The 16118-nt window shown below is 40.6% G+C and overlaps 1 protein-coding gene across 1 annotated transcript in view; it reads right to left on the minus strand.

The window, feature by feature from the left end:
- IQCH (IQ motif containing H) overlaps nt 1-16118 on the minus strand; it is a 224238-nt gene that overhangs the window by 7711 nt on the left and 200409 nt on the right. Inside the window, exon 19 of the mRNA XM_044925394.1 lies at nt 12191-12313. Coding sequence (XP_044781329.1) covers nt 12191-12313 — 123 coding nt within the window. The remainder of the gene's footprint in view (nt 1-12190; nt 12314-16118) is intronic.

A 16118-nucleotide genomic window follows, 5' to 3' on the forward strand; every position in this document is an offset into this window, starting at 1 on the left:
TCAGATCTTTTTCAGTGAGTTGGCTCTTCACATTAGGTGGCCAAAGTATTGGAGCTTCAGCTTCAGTCCTTCCAATGAATATTCAGAGTTGATTTCCTTTATGATTGACTGGTTTGATCTCCTTGCTCCAGGGAGTCTCCAAGGGACTCTCAAGAGTCTTCTCCAGACCACAGTTGGAAAGCATCAATTCTTCTGTGCTCAGCCTTCTTAATGGTCCAACTCTCACAACCATACATGAGTACTGGAAAAACCATAACTTTGACTATATGACCTTTGTCGGCAAAGCAATGTCTCTGCTTTTTAATATGCTATCTAGTTTTGTTATAACATTCCTTCCAAGGAGCAAGGAGATGGTTTATGTATCTTTTAATTTCATGGCTGCAGTCACTGTCCACAGTGATTTTGGAGCCCAAGAAAATAAAATCTGCCTCACCCACAGTAGTAGATATAATGGTCATCTGAATGAAATTCATCCATTCTCATCCATTTTATTTATTTTCCATTGTTTTAGAACTAATCTTTTTAAATTTTTAATTGTAGGATAATTACTTCACAAAATTGTGATGATTTTTGCCATACATCAACATGAATTGGCCATAGGTATACATATGTCCTGGAGAAGGCAATGGCACCCCACTCCAGTACTTGTGCCTGGAGAATCCCATGGACGGAGGAGCCTGGTAGGCTGCAGTCCATGGGGTCGCTAGAGTGGGACACGACTGAGCGACTTCACTTTCACTTTTCACTTTCATGCATTGGAGAAGGAAATGGCAACCCACTCCAGTGTTCTTGCCTGGAGAATCCCAGGGATGGGAAGCCTGGTGGGCTGCCGTCTATGGGGTCGCACAGAGTCGGACATGACTAAAGCGATGTAGCAGCAGCAGCATACATATGTCCCCTCCCTCTTATACCCTCTCCTGCCTCTCTCCCCCTCCCACCTTTTAGGTTGTCACACAGCACTGGCTTTGGGTTCCCTGCGGAGTACATCAAACTCCCACTGGCTACATATTTTACATATGGTAATGTGTGTGTTTCAATGCTATTCTCTCAAATCATCCCACCCTCTCCTTCCCCCACTGTGTCCAAAAGTCTGTTCTTTATGTCTGTGTCTCCTTTGCTGCCCTGCACATAGGACTGTCAGCACTATCTTTCTAGATTCCATATATATGCATTAATATACAATATTTGTCTTTCTCTTTCTGACTTACTTCACTCTGTATAATAGGCTCTAGGTTCATCCCCCTCATCAGAACAGACTCAAATGCATTCCTTTTTATAGCTGAGTAATATTCCACTATGTATATGTACCACAACTTCCTTAGCCATTCATCTGTCTATCCCATCCATTTTAATTCACTGATTCCTGAGATGCTGGTGTTTAATCTTGCCATCTCCTGCTTGACCACATCCAACTTACCTTGATTCATGGACCTAACATTCCAGGTTCCTATTCAGTATTGTTCTTTAACAGCATGGACTTTACTTTCATCACTAGACACATCCACAACTGAGTGTCGTTTCTGGTTTCACCCTATTGCTTCGTTCTTTCTGGAGCTATTAGTAATTGCTCTCTGCTCTTTCCCAGTAGTATATTGAACACCTTCCGACCTGGGGATTCATCTTCAGGTGTCAAATCTTTTTGCCTTTTCATACTGTTTATGTGGTTTTCCAGGCAAGAATACTGGAGTGGGTTGCCATTTCCTCCTCCAGTGGACCATGTTTTGTCAGAACTCTTCACTATGACCTGTCCATCCTGGATGGCCCTTCACCATGACAAAGCTGTGATCCATGAAGGGGAAAGACAACTTTAGAGTCATTAATTTTTTTTTTCATTTTTTTCTTTTTTAAATGATGAAAGTATGATAACACATTTACAGTAGACTTGGAAAACACAGAACAAAGTTACATATAGTTCTACTATATTTTACAATTTTTTAAGTAGATAAATTAAAATTTTTAGTAGGAGTTTCAATATCAAACTTTCAAAAATTAATAGAATGAACAGACAGAAAAGTAGAAGGATATAGTAGACCTGAATAGCACTATGAACCAATTCAACATAATTAAGATATATACAACTTTCATACAATAGCATGATACAAATTCTATTCAAGTTCCCATAGACTACAAACCAGGAGACACTGGAACATATCTGGGGACATAAAAAAAGGTACAAAAAATTTCATGGTCTAAAGGTATTGAAATGGTACAGAGTCTGTTCTCTTAGCACTGTGGAATGATGTTAGAAATCATTATCAAAAGATACTTGAAAATAGTCCACATATTTTCAAGTGCAATGTGACAATTACCAAGAGAGATCTTGAGAGTAATTAATTTTTTAACAGTGATTTGTATTTTATTGCCACAAGGTCAGTATGTATTGGACCCCAGGTGCTTCTCCAAATTCCTGGGTCCCATCCAGATCGGCAAAATCAGAATCTTTGATTGTGTAGTTTCACGAAGTCCCTCAAGGTGATTCTTACATGTCCTGAAGATTGAGACTCATACTTTAAAAAAAATTGTGTGTGTGTGTGTGTGTTTGTATGATGCTGAGTCCACACATGGATTCAAGCTCCTCTAGCCACCCCCTCAGCCTCCTCAGGTCCATGGTTCCCAGCTTGGGATCCAAGAAACTAGATCGACTGTATGTCCCCTTTCTATTAATAATTCATCTCTAGAACTTCCTTCATTTTTCCCTTCCTTGAGCTTTCTACTTAAATTCCACTATTTCCAGAAATATCCTAGTATAAGTGAAATCAGATGAAGTTACCCCAGTGAAGCCAAGCCACACAATTTTGATGTGGAAGGTTCCCTCTTAGAGCTCTCACCTGATATGGCCTGCTTGTCAATAAACCCAAACAAAACCCAGCTAACTCATGAAAAAGCCTCTCAATCCTCCAGAGAAAATCAAGCAACACTAATAAAAGTTTATATTTGTTCATCTTATCTTTTTCAATGTGCTGTAAATATTAAAAGGAAGAAAAATATAGGATAGAAAGTTTCCCAACAAATCAGAATGACTTAAAGGTACCAAATAACCATATTTCAAGATATGAATAAGATACAGTTCAAGGCTATGGCTCGAAAGTTCTGAGTCCTAGATGAGGTAACAGCTTTTACTAAGCTCTCCAGAATAACCTGGAGAGAAATTTGCAGGAAACAGGAAAACACAGAGAAACCCCCTGAATGGTGCAAAGGACTCTTAAGCATAAAATGTGGAGACTGCACCAGGGCTGGAACTAGATCTGAGGAGAGGCTACAGACCCTGCCTTTTAGGGAGCATCTTGCCAAGTCATCAGACCATTTTTCTAAGCGTGTCAGAATGACAACTGCCCTTCTGCAATCAGGACATCTGAGCTGGTTCCTCATTAGTCAGATTTGCTGTGGCTTGTAGGTATATGTGTTTGAATATAATATGTTGTTAAAACTAGACTCTTACTCATTGATTCTGGATAATTAATCAGTTATAATAATGAACTCCCACTGACACATCTCAAGTCAATTTATGAAATACTTAAAGATCTAAATAAAACAAGATAGACTTTCAATAAATCAGCACACTGAGTAAAATGCAAAAGAAACATCATTCTTGTTGGTTGTTATAGTCTATTCTCTTAGCTTATTACATCTCTTAGATATACTTCATACTTACAACATTCCCAACCTGTCTCTCTTCAAGTTTTCAAATAATATAAAGATAGTTCCTTGTCTGTCCTATAAAATTTGAATGGGAAGAAGAGAAATAGCATATTATGTTGGAAACAAAACGTACTACACTAAGACCACTAAGGCTGATTTGAATTGAAGTCTAGAACTAATTGCAAATATTGTCAGAAGCACATTTGGAAAGGCTGTCTCCAGAATATGGAATAGATATATTCCTGGTCAGTGTTGTCTTTCAATTGAGATTATAATTTACATCAAACATTGTATAAGTTTAAAGTGTACAACATGTTGATTTGATATATTTATTTATTGTAATTTGATTATCACAATAGCTTTAGCTAAGACCTCTATCTCATCACATAATTATGATTTCATTTTTGTGGTGAGAATATTAAAGATCTAGTGTCATGGCAATTTTGAAGTATATAATATAATATTGTTGACTGTAATCATGATGCTCTTTGTTAGATTTCCCTAGAACCTATTCTAATTTTCAAACTGCAAATTTGTCCCTTTGACCAATATTCTCCCAATCCCCCACCTACCCCAGGCCCTGGTAACCGCCACTCTACTCTGTTTTGTTGAGTTTGACGTTTTTTTAGATTCTACATGTAAGTGATATCATACAATCTTTGTCTGGCTTTTCTCATTCAGCATAAAGCAGTCAAGTTTCATCTATGTTCTCACACATAACAATATTTTCTTCTTTATCATGGTTGAGTAATATTCCATTCTACATATACTTTTCAAAATTGATATATAGTTGATATACAATATTATATAAGTATCAGGTGTACAACATAATGATTGACAATTTTTAAAGGTTATACCACATGTATAGTTCTTTTAACATACTGGCTATATTCCTTGTGTTGTAGCTTATTTATTCTATACATAGTAGCTTGTGCTTCTTAATCTATCCTTGTCTTATCCCTCCCACCTTCCCTCTTCCCACTGATAACCACTCGTTTGTTCTCTGTATCTGTAAGTCTGTTTCTTTTTTGTTATATTCACTAGTTTGTTGTATTTCTTAGATTCCACACGTAAGTTATAACAAACAGTATTTGTCTTTCTCTCTGATTTATTTCACTAAGTATAATACCTCTAAGTCTCTCCATGTTGTTGCAGATAGCAAATTTTCATTCTTTTTTATGGCTGAGTAATATTCCATTGTAGATATATACCACATCTTCTTTATTCATTTACCTGTTGGTGAATACTTAGGTTGCTTCCATATCTTGGCAATTGTAAATAGTGGTGCTATGAACATTTGGGGTGCATGTATCTTTTCAAATTAGTGTTTTCTACCCAGGAGTGAAATTGGTGGATCTTATGGTAATGATACTTTTAGTTTTCTGAGAAACCTCCATACTGTTTTCCACAATGCCTGCACCAATTTGTATTTGCACCAACAGTGTATGAGGGTTCTCTTCTCCACATCCTCACCAACATTTGTTATTTGTGCTCTTTTTGATGATAGATGGGTATGAGGTGATATCTCATTATGATTTTGATTTGCATTTCTCTGATGACAAATGATGTTGAGCATCTTTTAATGTGCTTGTTGGCCATCGGTGTAACTTCTTTTGAAAAATATCTGTTCAGGTCTTCTGCCCAATTTTTAATCAGTTTCTTTTTGTTTTTCATGTTGAGTTGTATGAACTGTTTATATATTTTGGATATTAACCCCTTAGTTGTCATATCATTTGCAAATATTTTATCCCATTTAGCAGGTGGTCTTTTGTTTTGTCAGTGGTTTCCTTTGCTGTGTAAAAGCGTTTAAGTTTAATTAGGTCCCATTTATTTGTTCGGAGAAGGCAATGGCAACCCACTCCAGTACTCTTGCCTGGAAAATCCCATGGATGGAGGAGCCTGGTAGGCTGCAGTCCATGGGGTCGCTGAGGGTCGGACACGACTGAGTGACTTCACTTTCACTCTTCACTTTCATGCATTGGAGAAGGAAATGGCAACCCACTCCAGTGTTCTTGCCTGGAGAATCCCAGGGACAGGGGAGCCTGGTGGGCTGCCATCTATGGGGTCGCACAGAGTCGGACACGACTGAAGTGACTTAGCAACAGCAGCAGCAGCAGCAGCACTTATTTGTTTTTGCTTTCATTTCCTTTTCCAATATGAAATTTAGCTCACTTTCTAGGTGATTCTCATGCACATCAAAATTTAAAAACCACTGTTCTAAGAGAAATGGATAAAAAATATAGGGAAGCAGTTTGTTGTGTGAAAAATAATTTGTACTTCAAAGGAAAGCTATATACTGTCTATATCACACCTTGATTCTATGGAAGATATTTTACAAGTGACTGAGAAATTCTGTCCAGTTTGGTAGAGGTTCAGTTGATTTTCCTCTCCTGCTTCCTTTGTGGAAAAATCAACTTTGCCTCCATTTACATTTTCATTTCAATAGTCATGATCTATAAAGATGTATGGTTTTTTAAAATTCTTTCTTGTCCTGATTATAAAATCTGCCTAATTCTTCTCTCTTAAATAAAATCTTTATCATGTGTGTAGTTTTGTATCTGTATGAGAGGCATGATTTTATCCTTTTCGGAAAACTTTTAACATTTTTTTCTCAAATAAACAAAAGCTAGTGCTGGAGTTTTCCAAAAGTGGAAATGGCTGTCTCGTGAAGCTGTGGACTCCTCATCACTAGAAGTGCAGGAAAAAAAAAAAAAAAAACTACATTTGGGGGATTTGGTAAAAGATACCACATGCCAGAATTGCAATTCCCCATTGACTCTCCATTTTATCAGGAAATCTAGGTATTAGAATAGACAATGGACTAGAATGGTGGTCAGTGCTGGCTGCATATTAGAATCATCTGAGTGCTTTAAAAATTTAATGCCTGGACCCTACCTCTAAAAATACTGATATAATTGGTCTGGAGTGGGTCCTGGGTACAGTGCCAGACTAAGCCATACTAGAGCCCAAGGCAAAGGAAAAACATCAGTATATTTTTATTTGAAATATTGATATTTTGTTCATCATGGACTTCTTGAATTAATTTTGATTTTAACATTTGCATTACATTATTAAATTTATCTTTATTACTGAGGTCCTTTGGGTAAGTGCCTCACTTACCTCTCCTTACTCCCAAACTTGCCTGAACATCTGTACTTTTTAAATCTTGCTCAGGCCATTCTAATGGGCAGTCATGGCTAAGAACTATTGACTAGATGATCTTGTCTTGCATCCTTGACTGTGCTGTCCAGCGTGGTAGCCACTAGACACATGGGGCTACTGAGAACTTGAAATATTAGTAATCGTAATTGACTTTACTGCAGCTTTCAAGCTGTTCTCTTCAGAATAGTGGGGAACATCCCAGCCTGTAAAATGGGAGATGGAGTTTATTTCCCCGAGGCAACGTGCCCTTTTTTGGGCTTCCCTGGTCGCTCAGATGGTACAGAATATGCCTGCAATGCAGGAGACCCAGGTTCAATCCCTGACTTGGTACACAAATGTAAAATATCTTATTACTTTTTGTACTGACTACATGGTGAAGTAATAATACTTCTTTTCTTTTTGGGGTGCATCCTTTTCTTGATACTAATTTCTGAATCTATCAAGTAGGCCAAGTTATGCTTCAGTAGTTAAAAAAAAAAACAAAACAATTACTAGTTTGTGTAACAAAAAAGTTGGTTCTTGCTCATACTTCATTTCCCACATGGGTCAGCATGGATGTCTGGTCCCCGTTGGTACATCAGAGCTGAAGGAGGCTCCATTTCAGTGTGCTTCCAGGATTTCCAAGGCAGGAAAAAGGACATGGTGACTCATGGAGTGGCTCTTAAAGGCACAGAAAGACATACATCACTTCTATTCATATTTCACTGGCAGAGGGTGGAGGAGGTATAATTCTGTTATGTGCGTGAAAGGAGGAGAATTGGAACATTTTGATCAGCCACCACGACAATCCGTTGGCCTGAGGAAGTGATTGCTAGTGGCTGTGGAGCCATTTAGGACCATGGCACATTGCCTATATATGTATGAGACCGGCCCACCACACTGTCGCAGGCAGTAAACGTGACAGTTTTCTCCATATGGCTTTCACTACAAGTTCATTTCATTAGGAAATCAGTGGGGGTATTTTGTAGCATTACAGAAATACCAGGAATGAGACCTACTGAGTTGGTTGCAAACTCAGCAATGCTTCCTTCCAATATTCAGCAAGGAAAAATAAACTCATAGGGTGATCTCATTTCCCCTTTTCACCCCTGAGATTTTGGACCAAAAATAACGTGTGAAATTCGATGATGATAATGGGAAGAAAAACATAATGTTGAGAATAAGGACTTTTGAGGATTCTTCTTTTGGTAGAAATGACATTGATGCGTTATTAATATTGCTTCTTGCCACATTAAATTTGATCAAGAGTGGAAACGGGTAGGGCTTCCCAGGTGGCTCAATGGTAAAGAATCTGCCTGCTGATGCAGGAGATGTGGGTTCAGTCCCTCGGTTGGGAATATACCCTGGAGTAAGAAATGGCAACCCACTCCAGTATTCTTGCCTGGAAAATTCCAGGGACAAAAGAGGCTAGCAGGTTACAGTCCATGGGGACACAAAGAGTCGGACACAACTGAGCAACTGAGCACACATGCATGGAAAGGAGATATACCACATGTAACACTGGAATTAGGGTAAGTGACCTTCTTTATAGACTCAGAATAACCCAAGGAGGCAATAAAATTTTAAGGAAGTTCATTGTTATACATATCTTTTTTTTTTTCCTTTGTCAAATGGGGACAGTTGAGGGGGTTATGGAGAAGTCTGTGCTTCTTCAACTGAAGAATATATAAGGAATACCTAGGTGGAATATTTTATTTGAAATGGATCTCAGAATTCTTGGAATAGATTAGAAATAATGTTTTAGAAACATACATAGTTAGTGAGAAACAGTCTTTAGAGAGAAAAAGGTGCATAGGAGGTATTCTGATGTAAGAAAAAGAATCATATTTGACTTTATGGACAATTGTGGATTAAGGCATAAAATGCTTGGCTGTGTGGCCTGGGGAAAGTGCTTAAACTCTTTAAGCACTAATTCCTCACTGTAATATGGCAGAAATAGCAACTTCTTACAGAAGATTAAAGAGATAATAATGTAATAGTGCTTAGCTCAGTGCCAGCACATAGTAGGTGCTTGTTTAAATGCCTCTCCAAGAAAATGCAATGGAGAGAACAAGTAGAGAGTTCTGACCAGGGATGGATCCCAGGGTCTGAAAAGATGTGAATCCTTCACAGGAAAAATAGAATGTCATTGTTAGAGAATTTGAAAATTTTCCAAGTAGTCACATGTTTCCTTCTCGCCTCAGAGTTTTATGACTCAATTTCTCATCTCTTTTTGTAGCTTTATTTATTATTTGTTCTTTTTCTTTCTGTTTATCTCCTCCTACATTATTTTTAGGAAGCTTCCCTGGTGGATCAGATGGTAGAGTCTGCCTGCAATGTGGGAGACCCAGGTTTGATCCCTGGGTTGGGAAGATCTCCTGTAGAAGGAAATGGCAACCCACTCCAGTATTCTTGCCTGGAAAATTCCATGAACGAGAGCCTGGCTACAGTCCTTGGGGTCACAAAGAGTCAGACACGACTGAGCAACTAACACACACACCTTATTTTTATAGAATGTTCCAGTCTCTGGATTTTCTCCTCCAGATTTTCTCCTGTTATGTTTCTTCTTCATATTGTTCCATCACTCCATCACCTTCAGTCTGTATTTCTCTTTCTCTTCCACTTCATCTTTCATCCTTTATAGACTGTTTGGCACTGGAGACCTGGAGGCTACGCCCATTGTGTCTTCTGTGCTTCTCTGCCCTTTCTTCATTCTTCTTGCCCTCAGTGGAACCCCTTCCTCTGCACCACCCACTGTTCTCCCGGGCCATAGCAGCCTGTTTTCTGTACCGAGATTTGTTCTTAGAAATGAATCTGATCAACTCAGAGCCATGAAGGTGTAAATAACTTTAAAAATTTGGTGCTTTACTTTTCCCAGGGGTACTAGAACTTCAATCAAGTACAAAGCCTTCAGCCGAAGAAATAAATCTCTAATAATAATTTTGGGCGTTATAAAGTTATGGAGTATGTTTTCTTTTCAACAGGAGAACTTCTCTGCCAAATATGCCCACTCACAGAGCTTGTTCTGCTTTGATATTTTAGAAGCAAATAAGTTGATTCAGATAAAGCTAGAGTTAGATTTAGCCACCTTCTGGCATATGGAAGTCTAATAAACTCTGAGGCTGAAAACTACAGTTGACTCTTCAGCTGGCCATCAGTATCACTGGAAATAAACTAAAAATGGGGGAAACTGTTTTCTATCAGAACTCCTCCTGGAAAGAAACTATGATATGTCTATAGAAGGACGCTATGAATTGAATTGTGTACCACTCCCCCACACCCCAATTCATATGTTTAAGCCTTAATACCCTATGTGAATGTATTGGAAATGAGGACCTTAAGGAAATGGTTAAGGTTATTGAGGCCATAAGGGTGAAGCCCCATTTGGATAGAACCTGTGTCCTTCTAGGAGAGGTTACAGAGATACCAGAGATTGTTCTGTCTTCACCATGTTCAGTTCAGTCGCTCAGTCGTGTCTGACTCTTTGCGACCCCATGAATCGCAGCACGCCAGGCCTCTCTGTCCATCACCAACTCCTGGAATTCACTCAGACTCACATCCATCGAGTCAGTGATGCCATCCAGCCATCTCATTCTCTGTCGTCCCCTTCTCCTCCTGCCCCCAATCCCTCCCAGCATCAGAGTCTTTTCCAATGAGTCAACTCTTTGCATGAGGTGGCCAAAGTACTGGAGTTTCAGCTTTAGCATCAGTCCTTCCAAAGAAACCCCAGGGCTGATCTCCTTCAGAATGGACTAGTTGGATCTCCTTGCAGTCCAAGGGACTCTCAAGAGTCTTCTCCAACACCACAGTTCAAAAGCATCAATTCTTCAGTGCTCAGCACTCTTTATAGTCCAACTCTCTCATCCGTACATGACTGCTGGAAAAACCATAGCCTTGACTAGACGGACCTTTGTTGGCAAAGTAATGTCTCTGCTTTTCAATATGCTATCTATGTTGGTCATAACTTTTCTTCCAAGGACTAAGCGTCTTTTAATTTCATGTCTGCAGTCACCATCTGCTTGGAGAATTTTGAGCATTACTTTACTAGCGTGTGAGATGAGTGCAATTGTGCGGTAGTTTGAGCAGTATTTCAGTATTCTTGCCTTGAGAACCCCATGAACAGTATGAAAGGCAAAATGATAGGATGCTGAAAGGGGAACTCCCTGGGTCGGTAGGTGCCCAATATGCTACTGGAGATCAGTGGAGAAATAACTCCAGAAAGAATGAAGGGATGGAGCCAGAGCAAAAACAATACCCAGTTGTGGATGTGACTGGTGATAGAAGCAAGGTCCAACGCTGTAAAGAGCAATATTGCATAGGAACCTGGAATGTCAGGTCCATGAATCAAGGCAAATTGGAAGTGGTCAAACAGGAGATGGCAAGAATGAATGTCGACATTCTAGGAATCAGCGAACTAAAATGGACTGTAATGGGTGAATTTAACTCCGATGACCATTATATCTACTACTGTGGGCAGGAATCCCTCAGAAGAAATGGAGTAGCCATCATGGTCAACAAAAGAGTCCAAAATGCAGTACTTGGATGCAATCTCAAAAATTACAGAATGATCTCTGTTTGTTTCTAAGGCAAACCATTCAATATCACAGTAATCCAAGTCTATGCCCCAACCAGTAATGCTGAAGAAGCTGAAGTTGAATGGTTCCTAACATGTGTCACCATGTTAGGACACAGCAAAGAGGCAGTTGCTCTGTTAAGTCAGGAAGGGTCCTCACTGGGAACTGAATTAACTGGAACGTCACCTTGGATTACCCAGCCCCCAGAACTGTGAGAAATAAATTTACGTTATTTAAGTGAAGTGAAAGTGACTCAGTCGTGTTCAAGTCTTTGAGACCCCAATGGACTATACAATCCCTGGAACTCTCCAGGCCAGAATACTGAAGTGGGTAGCCTTTCCCTTCTCCAGGGGATCTTCCCAACCCAGGGATTGAACCCAGGTCTCCGACATTGCAGGCAGATTCTTTACCAGCTGAGCCACAAGGGAAGCCCTTTAAACCACCTTGTATATGGTGTTTTGTTACGGCAGCCCAACCAGACTAGGAGAATGTTCATAGGTAAGCAGCTTTGGTTGGGGTCAGAAAGTCAAGACATGCTTCAAAATGAAGAGAGGGTCCCCCTAAATGACCCCTAAGTCTGGTGAGCTACAGGGCTTCTACTTTACTAACATGGGGTGTATGAGTCTTGGGACAGATATCAACTTCCCAGGACCAAGTGCTACCCTCTGTGGCGTTGCCTTTCTGCTCATCCCCAAGCAGCACTCAGCCTTCCTCTAAATACATGTCAAACCAATATTTAAAGAACATCTGTTTGAAGAGGTACCAAATTATTAGCTGCCTAAATCACCTACAGGCCTACATTTGGTCCAGTCTTGGCCAACTGTCATCCTTCATACCTCAATATTATAGCCGATGCCATGGGCCTTACACATATGGAGAAAAACATACTGGAAAAACAGAGAGAGATTCTTGTGTCTCAGCTGGGTGCTCATCACAGCATAGCGACTGGTTGCCTGTGACTGGAAAAAAAAACAAAAAACAAAAAACAAAAAACACAGCTGAATGTCAGACTTTTTACAAAATATATAAACTTAAAATATTTTAAAAATTTCTTTACTTTTTTAGCTGTGCTGGGTTTTTGTTGCTCTGTGCAGGCTTTCTCTAGTTGCAGTGGGCAGAGGCTACTCTTCATTGCAGTGCGTGGGCTTCTTATTGCACTGGCCTCTCTTGCTGCGAAACATGGGCTCTAGGGCTTGTGGGCTTCAGTAACCATGGCCCATGGGCTTAGCTGCTCCGTGGCATGTGGGATGTTCCCAGACCAGGGATTGAACCCGTGTCCCCTATATTGGCAGCTGAATTCCTAACCACTGGACCACCAGGGAAACCCTAAATAAAATTTTAATCTCAGAATAATTGTGGATTAAGAGAAAAGTTGCAAAGATTATACAGAGAATTCCTGTATAGCTCACACCTAGTTCCCCTGCTTTTGACAAGGCACATTGATGTGGTACATGTACATGATGTTTGTCATGACTAAGGAACCAAATCTCCACATTACTGTTAAGCCCATACTTTATTTGGATATAATTACTTTTCCCCTAATTCCCATTTTCTGTTCCAGGATCCCCTCCACCTTATATTTGTCATGTCTTCTGTGACAGTTTCTCAGTCTCACCTGACAGTTTTGAGGGGTACTGATCTGGTCCCATCACTTCATGGGAAATAGATGGGGAAACAGTGGAAACAGTGTCAGACTTTATTTTTTGGGGCTCCAAAATCACTGCAGATGGTGACTGCAGCCATGAAATTAAAAGACACTTAATCCTTGGAAGAAAAGTTATGACCAACCTAGATAGCATATTGAAAAGCAGAGACGTTACTTTGCCAACAAAGGTCCATCCAGTCAAGGCTATGGTTTTTCCAATGGTCGTGTATGGATGTGAGAGTTGGACTGTGAAGAAAGCTGAGCGCCGAAGAATTGATACTTTTGAACTGTGGTGTTGGAGAAGACTCTTGCGAGTCCCTTGGACTGCAAGGAGATACAACCAGTCCATTCTGAAGGAGATCAGCCCTGGGTTTTCTTTGGAAGAACTGATACTAAAGCTGACTCATGCGAAGAGCTGACTCATGCGGGTTTCACAAAAATAGTGTGTCAGGTCGTTAGGATCCTTGCAACCAGCTGTGAAGCAGCAGGGAGCCAGCAGCACCCCTTTTCCTTCTCCTATTTCAAGTCACTGCACGTGATCAGGCAGTTGCCCAGCACCTGAGGGTCCCCAAAGTTCAAAATCTGGGCCATGTGTAGCCACTTTTATGCAGTAAAGTGCGAAGAGCTCATGCGAAGAGCTGACTCATTGGAAAAGACTCTGATGCTGGGAGGGATTGGGGGCAGGAGGAGAAGGGGACGACAGAGGATGAGATGGCTGGATGGCATCACCGACTTAATGGACGTGAGTTTGAGTGAACTCCGGGAGTTGGTGATGGACAGGGAGGCCTGGCGTACTGCGATTCATGGGGTCTCAAAGAGTAGAACATGACTGAGCGACTGAACTGAGCTGAACTGATCAGGTATTTTGTAGGATATCCCTCAATTTAGGGATTTCTGATATTTTTTTCATGGTTAGATGAGGGTTGTTGGTTTTGGAGAGAGAGGGAAACTGCTACTTTCATCGTTTCATATCAACATGACTTATCACTATGACGCCAACCATGGTCCCCTGGCTAAAATAGTTTTCATTAGATTTCTTGCTGTAACGATTCCTTCCGCTTTTCCATAGTGTGCTCTTTGGCAACAAATAATTAAAGTGTACTTCACCTCCTTGAAGGGACCAATGCTAGAGCTTTAATTCCAACTGCTTTCTTTGTTTGGGAAATTGCTATTCTTTATCTTGCTTGCCTATCAATGAGAGCTATCCCAAAGAGACTGGTTATAGTAGGTCCAAAGTATTTCAACTATAGTATCTCCTAAAATACTGGAAATTTAATATGCGGAAAAAAAAGTATTGATTCCTGATAGTTTCATAGCATGTCCTTCATGAAATGTGATATTTGCCTTTGACAATTATCTCTGTTTGTCCTTGGGTAAATGGAAATTTGGAAAACTGCTCATAGAGCCGTGGCCAACCTTACTGGATAAAAGTGGCTACACATGGCCCAGATTTTGAACTTTGAGGACCCTCAGGTGCTGGGCAACTGCCTGATCACGTGCAGTGACTTGAAATAGGAGAAGGAAAAGGGGTGCTGCTGGCTCCCTGCTGCTTCACAGCTGGTTGCAAGGATCCTAACGACCTGACACACTATTTTTGTGAAACCCCAAGCCCCCTGTCTGCCTCTGAGCTATTGTAGGGAACTGTGTCTGACTGAGTGAGTACCCAGCAGAAAATAAACATCCTTTCCCCCACATCTCACACACACACACACACACAGATTTCATGTTCATCTTTTGTGACATATGTCCCCCACATATTGTCTTTTTTCTTTAAACATTTACATAGTGTATCTGATGGTCATGTTATCTGTAGTAGTAATTAAGCCCACACACAAGCAGGGTCCACATCTCCAAAAATGTTAGGCTCCCACAGGCTAATGCATCGAGCTGTGCACGCCACCCCCCAGATATAACCCCCACTTGGAGCCACTGGGAATTCTACTTTTACAAAAGAAAATCTATTTGACCATCTATTGTCTCACAGCTGTACTTTGTTATCTCCCTAACCTATTATGAGTTGTTCTCCTGGCTGGCACCCTGTCATGACTGGGAGTTTTCTGAGGGCAGGCACTCTTTGGCTTCTGAATCCCCAGGCTGGACATGATGCTAGTGTTCAGTATTTCTTGAAAGAATGGATGCATGAAATAAAGTAAGTGGCCTGCACTTCTCTCAGACTGAAGAGGCACTTCAAAGGATGTAATTCAGGAGACTTACAGTCACTGAGAGCTTTGGGGCAGAAACAGAGATTGATTCACAAAACAGGGGACAGTCACATATGCTCTAGAAAATGACAGCTCAGGACAGTCATCCCAGGCCTTGCCCCTAGAGGACATCTTTTGGAGAACAATGTAGCTCTGGCAGAGATAATTGGAGGGTAACAAGAACTGGCTAAGAGAAGCTCTGGGCTCAGCTATGCAATCAGTCTGGGGGAGCATGACCACCATGCCTGCTCACCCTGCCATGCCAGGCTGTGCCATGCTTTTGCCTTCACAGCAAAGGCCCAGAAGCCTGAGCTCTTATGTATGGAAGTGAGCTGTAAATACTCTGAAATTCCATTGTGGTTACTGAGCATGTAATTGCGTGGTAATTACCATGAATTCACAAGATAATTCCAAGGTTATTTTTGTCTTCTAAACTTGTCTTATGCTGCTATAGTATATAAACTAGCAAACCCAAGATCAGGCACCAGTCAGTGAGGGAGAGAGACGGGCAGGCATCTGATACCAGGATCCAGCTCAGTGCACATCTTGGCTCCAAAGCGAGGCAGAAGAACTCACTGTTCAGTATTACTGGACAGCAACTATCCTGAGGTTTCTTCTACTCTATGGAGACAGACTGCAGTTCCACTCCTCCCAGACCTGGGCTTGTGATTCATATGGAATTGGAAAGAAACACCAGGATATTTGATATATGTCTCCAAGTAATGTCTTCTTTTCCATGACCATCCCCATCCTAGTCCAGACCATTGTAGCCTACTAGGGAGATGCAGGTACAAGCAGAATTCAGTAGTGGAGAGGTTAAACAGAGTCAGAATGACCAAAGATCAAAACCTGACTAGGCCACTTACTGACTGTGTGATCTTGAATATGTCATTTAACTTATCTGACTTCTGATGATTA

Source organism: Bubalus bubalis, chromosome 11 (assembly GCF_019923935.1).
Source record: "Bubalus bubalis isolate 160015118507 breed Murrah chromosome 11, NDDB_SH_1, whole genome shotgun sequence".
NCBI lineage: Eukaryota > Metazoa > Chordata > Mammalia > Artiodactyla > Bovidae > Bubalus > Bubalus bubalis.